Raw genomic sequence first — 12,053 nt, 5'->3', positions numbered from 1 at the left:
TTTTTGGATCAAGTTGTACGGTTCATTGGCTATGAAAGTCTTTTTGGATCAAGTTGTACGGTTCATTGGCTATGGAAGTCTTATTGGATCAAGTTGTACGGTTCATTGGCTATGGAAGTCTTATTGGGTCAAGTTGTACGGTTCATTGGCTATGGAAGTCTTATTGGGTCAAGTTGTACGGTTCATTGGCTATGGAAGTCTTTTTAGATCAAGTTGCACGGTTCATTGGCTATGAAAGACTTTTTGGGTCAAGTTGACACCAATCTTTTAGATAAAACTGTCAGAGATGATAGTACATTTGTTTGTCAGACCATTAACATTTTTGAATTAGCAAAACGTCACAAGAAACCTTTTTAGTGAGTTTTTAAGCGTAGTCAAACCCCAAAGTCCACTGAGTCATCAATCGAAACTTTGTATTCAGTTGGCTGTTTTAATGTCAGTCAGTCAAGCTAAAGACAATACAATTACATTGTATATACTGATGTAACGATAATTGGGTTATTCATTTAACTTTTGGAATCATTCTCCTGTAGTCTTACTGCCGTTGAAAGTTAAGACACGATACAGAAAGTCAGTAAGGCATATATATATATATACATGTATATAAAAATATTCTACTGTAACAAATAAGTGTCTTACAAATGATAATGGTGATTTATATTTATTCATATATGTGTGGAAATTATTTACATTGAAAACACGAAACATGCTTGTGAATATTAGTACATATGTAGTGTGCAGCGATATAAGTTAAGGATGTTGACGACTGCGATTAATTGCAAAGTATTTTTACCGTTAAATTGTTATATGTTTCCAGGGTTGTTTCCATTCATCATTAATACTTTATGAGCTAAGAGAAATAGTTTCATTCGTAATATAATACATTTCCCTTTGTGTGAGAGAGCGTGAGCGAAACCCACAATAATATAGTACTGGAACTCTTTTGTACTGGAAATGAGATGTGGTAGTTCAGGCGCTGGTAGGGAAATTCAAAGCGCAATAATTCCGGAGAGACATCGCCTGCTCGGAGCCATACTTAGTTTATAGCCGCTGACCAGACGGGTGGGTGATGGAATGCAGTTTACTTAATATACTCGCATACCAGACACTTTTACATCTATTATGGAGTCAGAGATTGTAAAAATAGCATTGCTATCTCTCTAAAGTGGTCTGGTACAAGAGAAGTACGAATATCATCAGGTCTATTGATATTATTTTCACAACGTAGTACTCTCGTACTAAGAGTTCTTAACTGCCAAGCACACGATCTAGATATCAGTGTATGATAATTGTCATGTTGTATATGCATGTACTTTGTACTTCATTGTGAATATCATCCCCAACTTAATCAATTAAATTATTGAGCTTATATTGTATATATTCAGCTGTCTGTGTTTTGTTCTATTGGTTAAGTTTGATATAAAATGAACTGAAAATATGTTACAAGACTGGCTATTAGTCTGACAGTCAAAACATTACACTAAAACAAATTCATCTTTGACGTGACATACACAAATGATCTTTGTAATATTGAATTTTGCAACGTGGTCCATTGGATTTTTAGCAGATTCCGTTTATCAGAGACTCAAACTCGCAACTATTCTTTTACCATATATATTATTTCATCGCTTTATTACTTTATTAGTTGAGAAATATTTGATACAGGTACAAAAAGACTTTATCAGTTGAGAATTATTTGATATAGGGACAAAAAGACTGATGCTTGGGATAAGAAAGTCCAAAGTTGTACATGTTATTAACAGTATTAAACACTATATGTAAATACGCTAATCAGATGGAAACAACAGTTACATATTTTCATCAAAGGTATCCTCATATATGCCATATGCAATGCAAAGTGCCATTAAGAACATAAAGGTGACTAGGAGAACAACAAATAAGAAAATCCTCAAGAAACATCCATCCAACAAACGTCCAACTTCCAGCCACGAAACGGCAAAATGCATGACGTCATTGTTTTGCGCCACTTCCATTGCTTTCGATTCCTTCCCAAGACTTCCTGATGGCTCTTTCACCGAGTCAATACTCTCAATATTGTTTTTGTTTCTAGCGCATGGACAGCATCGGAAAAGGGAACGTCCTTCTCTCCTTCTGAAGCTTATCACCATCAGCACGTCGACTGTCTTAAGTAGCCAATTTGGAACTTTTGTGTTCGGGTCTGAATGATGGCACTCCAAAACCAATATCGTCAATAGGACTGATATCATTCCTACGGTTAAGATGAATAACAGATACAGAGCTGAAACAGAATTCAATAATATTACGTCATATGATTACATAAATTATGCAAAATGTATAAAGTCACCTACAATTTCTCTTATGTTCCGAAATTTTTCCACCTGTTCGTTTTGCAAGGTTAATATCGTGATTCCAGAAAATTTTAAATCTCAACCCGATTTACATGAAGGTGTTGGAATAATATCAAAGGTGTGTTTGATCCTCTTCAGAATGGCTTATTTGCAAAAAGAAAAAAAGAAAAAAAAAGTGCTGTAAACATAAAATATATTTGAACATTCCCGTTAGTTTTTAATCACATTTGTGGTCGTTCAGCCAGTAATTTTAATGGAATTGAAAAGTTCAACGACATTTCTTCTATTTGATTTATAATATAATTTCAAATATTTAACTACCGCTTTATCACAACATTAACGACGGCTCAAAGCGGTCTTCAAATCACCTTCCGAGAATGTCTCCTCGACACGTTTAGCCTTTAGTTGAGCGTTCACGTTTGTGAAGAACGTTTTGGGTTCTGTGCCCAGGTCGAGACATACCAAAGTCTATAAATTTAATAGATAATACTCCCGCTTAACACTAAGCAAATTGTGAATTGGACGACAGATTGCCTCGGTGTCAGTACAATGTGACCGGTTCGACAGTTTACTTCAATGAGGTAGCACTTTAAAGACGGCATCCGTTTCACAATTAAAACACGAATACACCACAGCCTCCCTACAAAACCCCATACACTACACGCAGGCATCTCGCAAACTGGAGACCATATCCTTAATGACTATTGTTGTTGATGAGACAACACTTAACCAAACCAAAGACGACGGACAACTCCCCCGATCGGACGTGAAAAGGTAAGGAGTTCACCTGTCCGCCCACATGGGTTATCTTCGGGTACTCTGGTTTTCCCCTACTAGTGCAGTAAGACCGCTCAGACGCTTCCATCCGGGCAACAAGAGTGATTTATATCAATTCATATCCCAATATGAATACATGAATATCATTTCCTATGTTATCCAAAGTGAGGCTACTGATTTTGTCCTATTGTTATGAAAAATTCATATTTATTGTAACTTAACGTTTACTTTTCTACAACATTGGGAAGCACATAACTTCTATAAAGTGAATACAATTCCCAAGTTCACTTATTTAATTTACAAATCGGAGAGTAATTAGAACAAAAGAGAATATGAGACTGAAAACGCTTTTCTTAACGTATTTCATGTAGAGATATTTAGAAATGATTTTTTTACGAACTAATTGCACGGTCACTCTCACATTCTTTCACATACTTCTTACTTCAGATAAGAAAAGAAAGAAAATCAAAACGTAAATGAGCCCACCGATTATGAAATGTTTGTATTGCCATATTTATTTATTATAGTTTTTGTGAATTCTTTTGTTTTACAATATATAACCAGTTCCTTTTTAAAACAATCAAGTGAAGGTAATTTGTTTTTCATCTTTTGCTTATATATATAAAGTTTTGCCAGCATCATGACCAAGGTCAAGTCATAATGCTGATTTCATTATTTGGTTTCCAAGTATAACATTGACATCGGATAAATAAATATCTTTTTCAATTTTGTTTTTGATCCACGCAATTAATTTATTTCAGAATTCTTTGACAATTTGGCATTCCCCAAAAAGGTGAATAATGGATATTACATTTCTTTTTGCAAAACGAACAATTTGGTGAATCATTTTTTTTTTATCATGCTTTGTAGATACTACATCCCCGACAAATAATGATTATGATCTGCTGTATACAGGAACAAGAATACGCTGCTGTCTTCAATCCAAAAGTTACATGCTTTACGCAATATATGCACATCTTATGCATTGCAGAATGATTTGTAACAAACTATAAGCTATACCCGCAGAACAATTGGGCTTCTAATTTTATCTTTTTAATGAATATTGGTAAAACTTGCATCACGAATACATAATATATGCATGCTTATTTAAAAAAAATCATTTTAGGACGTTTTTAATATTTTTGAGATATACCTATACCGATGGTAAAATTTTAAGCACTTTTGGTGGTCTTGCTATTGCCGGCAAACGTTCTTTGTCCCGGTTAGGAATAATACTACAATAAGACCATATCGCCATTCATATATACACATCGAAATAGTTTACACGCTGTCGCCGATCTAGCATTTTAAACGTAATCTGATACTTACAAAGTAGGGACGTGGTCACTGAAGTCGTTGGTATATGCTCGGACAAAACTGACAGGTAAACAGCATAGGACAACAAAACTGTCAGTGAAAATCCTATCCTCTCTCCAGACTGGACTGGCAGCTTGAAAGTCATGCAACTTAGAAATGCCAGAAGTATGGTTGGTGTCAAAGTATTAAGTACATGGTACATTGGTCGACGTTTTAATTTCAGTTGGAAAGTTGTTACTGAAAATGACTTTTCTCTGCTGCCTCTAACGTAACTGCTGGTAGAATAGGAAATGTATTTCCACTCTCCATTTTTCCTGAAGTGGGTCATATCAAGCGGAAGTGGATCTAAATTCAGAGCTATTTCAAATGCCGTGTACCCCCATGTACTTATACTGATGTCACACACTTGGGTATCAAAAGGGTAGAAGGTGACGTCAGTATCACACGTCGTTTTATATATCCCAGAAGGATTCCAAGTCATATCGCCAGTGTGAAATACTCGTATAGGGATAGATTTATCGCTCATCACGGATATGTCGCTTACACTGAAACAATAAATGAAAGTACTGAGTACGGAAACGATAAAATAATCAAAGTACTGACGTACAGAAACGATAAAATAATCAAATTACTGACGTACGGAAACGATAAAATAATCAAAGTACTGACGTACGGAAACGATAAAATAATCAAAGTACTGACGTGCAGAAACGATAAAATAATCAAAGTACTGACGTGCGGAAATGATAAATAATCAAATAATGAAAGTATGAAAACAATAAAATAATCGAAGTACTGACGTGCGGAAATGATAAATAATAAAAAAAAAGTGTGGAAACAATAAAACAATCGAAGTACTGAAAGTTAGGAAACGATTAAATAGATTAAATAAAAAAGTACGGAAAGTACGGAAACGATCCATTAAGAAAAGTAATTAAAGTACGGAAATGATTAAATAAGCAGGACGAATAAGTGAATTAAATTAGGGCAGTATTATTAAATCAAAGGGCCAAAGGCTTCGAGAAACATCAGGGTTTGAAATAGTAATTAATCAAGAATTTACATTTGGGTGTAATGTAAAGCGCTATCAGACATGATGTCTCAAGTCTGGTCTTTGGTCCATATGCCTTTTTAAGAATCCAATGCGCATCTTAATTATCAAAAAACAGTATTTTTCTGTTTCTATTTTCATTCCAACTGTATTGAAACAGTAAAGTACCTCAAAGGAATTAATTACATTGCAGGCGGTTGTAAGCAACCACAACATTGAGCTAACGCGCAATATGATGTGATATTTATAACAACAAACATGTCGCAAAGCTGTTCAATTCTCAAGTATACTTACGAGTTTTCTATTATGATTGGTGGTCGCCATACTGTGTCCTCATCCGCATAAAAAGCTGGGATATGAGAGCTAAAAGCTCTGAGTGAACTCCAATCTAGCCTTACGTCGTTCCAAGCCTATAAAGATACCATTTCTTTTTTTTAAACCCTGATATTATCAATCATCAATTAAATAAGAAGATCCGGAAACCAGGACGTAGTAATAAATTTAACAGCATGTTGTAATCATAATTGTGTAGCTTTGCAATAAGATAATTATTTTATGAAAAACAGTACGAGTACTTCAAACTGACTCATTTGACAAAAGCATTACTAGCAAGATCAATATCACAATCAATCTTCAATGTTCCTACTTCACTGAAGTATATATATACTTAGAATAATAACTAAACTAAATCCTAAAGTTACACTAATGCAATAATAAAGTTTTTGTTTCAACCTTAGGCTGACCAGTTCTGAATATACTCTTGGTTATTGTTATAATTCAGGAATCGATATTTTTTATTATAACGTTCCGGAAGGGCATTCAACTCGATAATGGGTCTTGGATTCATCAGTTTCAGATCGTTCCTTAGCCTCAATGAATCAACAAATATAAGTATTGTTTTATTGACAGTATATTTGGTCACCTGTTTATTTGTGTTACTTACCATACTGAAAAAGCCAGTAGTGGTTAGAACCTGGTTACGGACATCCTGTTCAAAGTAAAATAGGATATAAAATAATTAGCCTGATGAATATATTTGATTGAGCATTAAATGGTTTAGAAACGAGTGTGATAATAAAAAGGTATGTGTAAGGGTGTTTGTGCATCATTTAAAGATGTGATTTTTATCAATTTTGTCTATAAAAGTCCTGTTGAAGATGGTACAGACGTCCCTGCCAATACATATCACAGTGCATATAAGGTATAACATTGTTGACTATATAGACATAGCATTATAATGTTTCTGCAAAATATTGTAGGGTTAATGGAAATGTTTAGTTTAGTTACAGTAATGTAGGGTTTACGTAAACTGTACAACATTGTAGGGTTTAGTTACAGTAATATAGGGTTTACGTAAAAAGTACAACATTTTAGGGTTTAGTGACAGTAATGTAGGGTTTATGTAAATGTACAACATTGTAGGGTTTAGTTACAGTAATGTAGGGTTTATGTAAAATGTACAACATTGTAGGGTTTATGTAAAATGTACAACATTGTAGGGTTTAGTTACAGTAATGTAGGGTTTATGTAAAATGTACAACATTGTAGGGTTTAGTTACAGTAATGTAGGGTTGACGTAAAATGTACAACATTGTAGGGTTTAGCTACAGTAATATAGGGTTTACGTAAAATGTACAACATTGTAGGGTTTAGTTACAGTAATGTAGGGTTTACGTAAAATGTACAACATTGTAGGGTTTAGTTACAGTAATGTAGGGTTTACGTAAAATATACAACATTGTAGGGTTTAGTTACAGTAATGTAGGGTTTACGTAAAATGTACAACATTGTAGGGTTTAGTTACAGTAATGTAGGGTTTACGTAAAATGTAAAACATTGTAGGGTTTAGTTACACTAATGTAGGGTTTACGTAAAATGTACAATATTGTAGGGTTTAGTTACAGTAATGTAGGGTTTACGTAAAATGTACAATATTGTAGGGGTTAGTTACAGTAATGTAGGGTTTATGTAAAATATACAACATTGTAGGGTTTATGTAAAATGTACAACATTGTAGGGTTTAGTTACAGTAATATAGGGTTTATGTAAAATGTACAACATTGTAGGGTTTAGTTACAGTAATGTAGGGTTGACGTAAAATGTACAACATTGTAGGGTTTAGCTACAGTAATATAGGTTTATGTAAAATGTAAAACATTTTAGGGTTTAGTTACAGTAATGTAGGGTTTACGTAAAATGTACAACATTGTAGGGTTTAGTGACAGTAATGTAGGGTGTACGTAAAATATACAACATTGTAGGGTTTATGTAAAATGTACAACATTGTAGGGTTTAGTTACAGTAATGTAGGGTTGACGTAAAATGTACAACATTGTAGGGTTTAGCTACAGTAATATAGGGTTTATGTAAAATGTAAAACATTGTAGGGTTTAGTTACAGTAATGTAGGGTTGACGTAAAATGTACAACATTTTAGGGTTTAGAGCAACACTAAGATTTGTATACAACACTATTGGCTTATGTACTGCAATGAAGGATTTATGTACAACTCTGTAGGGTTACTTTATTCTGAATAAAAAAGAATGTCCATGAGGGCGATGAATGTGACAACGTTGTGTGTAATATCCCCAGATTTCAATGCTGAAAACCAATATTCCTTTCTCTAGAGATTCCCCGAACTCTAGATATACTCCGTACTCTAGATATACTCCGAACTCTAGAGATACCCTATACTCTAAAAATATCCTATACTCTAGACATACCCCGAACTCTAGAGATACCCTATACTCTAAAAATACCCAGTGCTCTAGATATACTCCGAACTCCAAAAATACCCCGTACTCTACATATACTCCGAACTCTACAGATACCCCGTAATCTGCATAACACGTACTTTAGAGATACTCCGTACTTTAGAGATACCCCGTACTTTAGAGATACCCCGTACTTTAGAGATACTCCGTACTTTAGAGATACCCCGTACTTTAGAGATAATCCGTACTTTAGAGATACCCCGAACTTTAGAGATACCCCGTACTTTAGAGATACCCCGTACTTTAGAGATACTCCGTACTTTAGAGATACCCCGTACTTTAGAGGTACCCCGTACTTTAGAGATACCCCGTACTTTAGAGATACCCCGTACTTTAGAGATACTCCGTACTTTAGAGAACTTCGTACTTTAGAGATACCCCGTACTTTAGAGATACTCCGTACTTTAGAGATATCCCGTACTCTAGATATACTCCGAACTCTAGAGATACCCTATACTCTAAAAATATCCTATACTCTAGACATACCCCGAACTCCAGAAATACCCCGTACTCTAGATATACTCCGAACTCTAGAAATACCCCGTACTTTAGAGATACTCCGTACTTTAGAGATACCCCGTACTTTAGAGATACTCCGTACTTTAGAGATACCCCGTACTTTAGAGATACCCCGTACTTTAGAGATACCCCGTACTTTAGAGATACTCCGTACTTTAGAGATACCCCGTACTTTAGAGATACTTCGTACTTTAGAGATACCCCGTACTTTAGAGATACTCCGTACTTTAGAGATACCCGTACTTTAGAGATACTCCGTACTTTAGAGATACCCCGTACTTTAGAGATACCCCGTACTTTAGAGATACTCCGTACTTTAGAGATACTCCGTACTTTAGAGATACCCCGTACTTTAGAGATAATCCGTACTTTAGAGATACTCCGTACTTTAGAGATACCCCGTACTTTAGAGATACTCCGTACTTTAGAGATACTCCGTACTTTAGAGATACCCCGTACTTTAGAGATACCCCGTACTTTAGAGATACTCCGTACTTTAGAGATACTCCGTACTTTAGAGATACCCCGTACTTTAGAGATACTCCGTACTTTAGAGATAATCCCGTACTTTAGAGATACCCCGTACTTTAGAGATACTCCGTACTTTAGAGATACCCCGTACTTTAGAGATACTCCGTACTTTAGAGATACCCCGTACTTTAGAGATACCCCGTACTTTAGAGATACCCCGTACTTTAGAGATACCCCGTACTTTAGAGATACTCCGTACTTTAGAGATACTCCGTACTTTAGAGATACTCCGTACTTTAGAGATACCCCGTACTTTAGAGATACTCCGTACTTTAGAGATACCCCGTACTTTAGAGATACCCCGTACTTTAGAGATACTCCGTACTTTAGAGATACTCCGTACTTTAGAGATACCCCGTACTTTAGAGATACCCCGTACTTTAGAGATACTCCGTACTTTAGAGATACCCCGTACTTTAGAGATACTCCGTACTTTAGAGATACCCCGTACTTTAGAGATACCCCGTACTTTAGAGATACTCCGTACTTTAGAGATACCCCGTACTTTAGAGATACCCCGTACTTTAGAGATACTTCGTACTTAGAGATACCCCGTACTTTAGAGATACTCCGTACTTTAGAGACACCCCGTACTTTAGAGATACTCCGTACTTTAGAGATACTCCGTACTTTAGAGATACTTCGTACTTTAGAGATACTCCGTACTTTAGAGACACCCCGTACTTTAGAGATACTCCGTACTTTAGAGATACTCCGTACTTTAGAGATACTTCGTACTTTAGAGATACTCCGTACTTTAGAGATACCCCGTACTTTAGAGATACTCCGTACTTTAGAGATACCCCGTACTTTAGAGATACTTCGTACTTTAGAGATACTCCGTACTTTAGAGATACTCCGTACTTTAGAGATACCCCGTACTTTAGAGATACCCCGTACTTTAGATATACCCCGTACTTTAGAGATAATCCGTACTTTAGAGATACTCCGTACTTTAGAGATACTCCGTACTTTAGAGATACTCCGTACTTTAGAGATCCCGTACTTTAGAGATACCCCGTACTTTAGAGATACTCCCGTACTTTAGATATACCCCGTACTTTAGAGATAATCCGTACTTTAGAGATAATCCGTACTTTAGAGATACCCCGTACTTTAGAGATACTCCGTACTTTAGAGATACCCCGTACTCTTAGAGATATCTTGTACCTACCAAACTTCATAGCCTCCTTTATTCTTTCCTGATTTGAATGTTTACAGATTTGAAAAAACGATCCTTAGGTAGCACAGTACAGAAAGACTGCGTGGCCATGGGTGATTTTGTGTTAAGCAAATAACTCCTGTATTAAGATATGCATAAAAAATGAAAAAATAGATGTATACTATGTTTGGTATATTCATTATGAAATAATATATACAAGCTTCACATTTGTTATAACTAAAATAAATAAATTGGTTCCGGATTTTCCGACAGTTTGTCGAAAAATGGTGCATCATAGTGAAGGTAAGATTGCGGGAAAACTTAGGGAACAACATATGTCAAAACAAGATTAATTCTGTCTTTGGGATAGAGATATTTAATTTCAAATAGGTTTCAGAAAAAAAAATGTGTAGAGAATTGTGTCATTTTGGGTCAAATATAATATTTTGCATTTTTTAAGTTATATTTAAGTTGCTGCCATGGTATTCACAGGTCTACAAATATACATATATATATATACTTTTACATGTCTAAAACATGTGCCATATTTTTTTCAGAATGGGGCATTTTCACTGTGCACTGCTACCTTATATACATATTTACCAAAGAGTTGAATGTGATGATACTAAGCGTTAAGTTCACAGCTACCCTGCTAACAGGTCGAGTATGTTTCTGGTAATCATTTTGTTGGAAGAATATATTTCGTAGTTCAACTTCCAGAGAGTGTTTGTACACTGCATCAATATCCCGTGGTTCTGTAAATCAATGGAAGCTCTTTTAAGAGAGAATTTTGGCTTACACACATTCTTACCTAGAACTAATAGGACATAATTATCAAGACAAGGTTTGATTTCTGTTAGATTGATTAAAGTTATCTCCGACAAGAGTTGATGTGATCAATTGAAAGTAAGAATATCAAACAGTTGTACCTCACGCCATTAACCAATAGTTTGAGCTTCTTTTATTAATATTCAGATAATTTGATAATAAATATTTGCAATCCAGAGATAGTTTAGCGTGCTCCGTCTCTGTATTTGGTTTGTCTGTAATTATTGTTGTTCCTTTATCTGTGTTTATTAGATATAGTTTATATACTGGCCGTCATTATGTACATTTTTATACGAACAGTGTCTACTCTGTCGGAAAAGAGAAGCAGCATCTTTGATATTGAAGTCCATATGTTAAGGGGCGTCTAAACAGTAAATCCAGTCAAAACAGTGATATTTTACAAGCCTATAAATTCCTACTATGCTGCAATTTAACATAAATAACTTTATGAACTTATGTAATTTGTTAGGCATGTTTCAGCGGAACCTAATTAGCTCATTTGCATCGCATATATTGCACAAAATAGCCATGTCGTTTTGCTCACAAATGTCTAAAACACAAAATAGGAGCATTTGTTTGACCAGATTTTACTTCATAATATGTATAAACAGTTTTTATTTTGACCTTGAAATGCAAATGGCGGTCGTGAATAATATCACACAAATATTGCATATAAGGAGGTATTTCAAGCATAAAAAATGTTCTTATTAGACATTATAAAAAAACCTCTAGAAATGGCAAGAAGACTGCTTTTAGAAAAAAAAT

The 12,053-nt window shown here is 35.0% G+C and overlaps 1 protein-coding gene across 1 annotated transcript; it reads right to left on the bottom strand.

Moving 5' to 3' along the window:
* Positions 1 to 455: 455 nt before the first annotated feature.
* On the bottom strand, positions 456 to 11,814 carry LOC117317937 (acetylcholine receptor subunit alpha-like). Its single transcript, XM_033872906.1, has 5 exons — positions 11,064 to 11,814; positions 6,419 to 6,463; positions 5,770 to 5,885; positions 4,437 to 4,969; positions 456 to 2,260 (listed from the first exon to the last, which is right to left on the bottom strand). The coding sequence occupies exons 2-5, from the start codon at positions 6,419 to 6,421 to the stop codon at positions 1,809 to 1,811; spliced, it is 1,104 nt and encodes a 367-aa protein (XP_033728797.1). The 5' UTR covers positions 6,422 to 6,463; positions 11,064 to 11,814; the 3' UTR covers positions 456 to 1,808.
* Positions 11,815 to 12,053: the final 239 nt, after the last annotated feature.

The sequence above is a fragment of the Pecten maximus genome, chromosome 19 (assembly GCF_902652985.1).
Source record: "Pecten maximus chromosome 19, xPecMax1.1, whole genome shotgun sequence".
In the NCBI taxonomy this organism is placed as follows: Eukaryota; Metazoa; Mollusca; class Bivalvia; order Pectinida; family Pectinidae; genus Pecten; species Pecten maximus.
This window is presented reverse-complemented; position numbering and strand designations above follow the sequence as displayed.

Bases quoted from the DNA above. Each gene is read 5' to 3' on its own strand.
- LOC117317937 (XM_033872906.1), bottom strand. The intron at 4,970-5,769 runs GTAAGTATACTT...TTATTGTTTCAG, and splicing joins CCAATCATAATAGAAAACTC to TGTAAGCGACATATCCGTGA. The intron at 2,261-4,436 runs GTAAGTATCAGA...ATTCTGTTTCAG, and splicing joins AGTGACCACGTCCCTACTTT to CTCTGTATCTGTTATTCATC.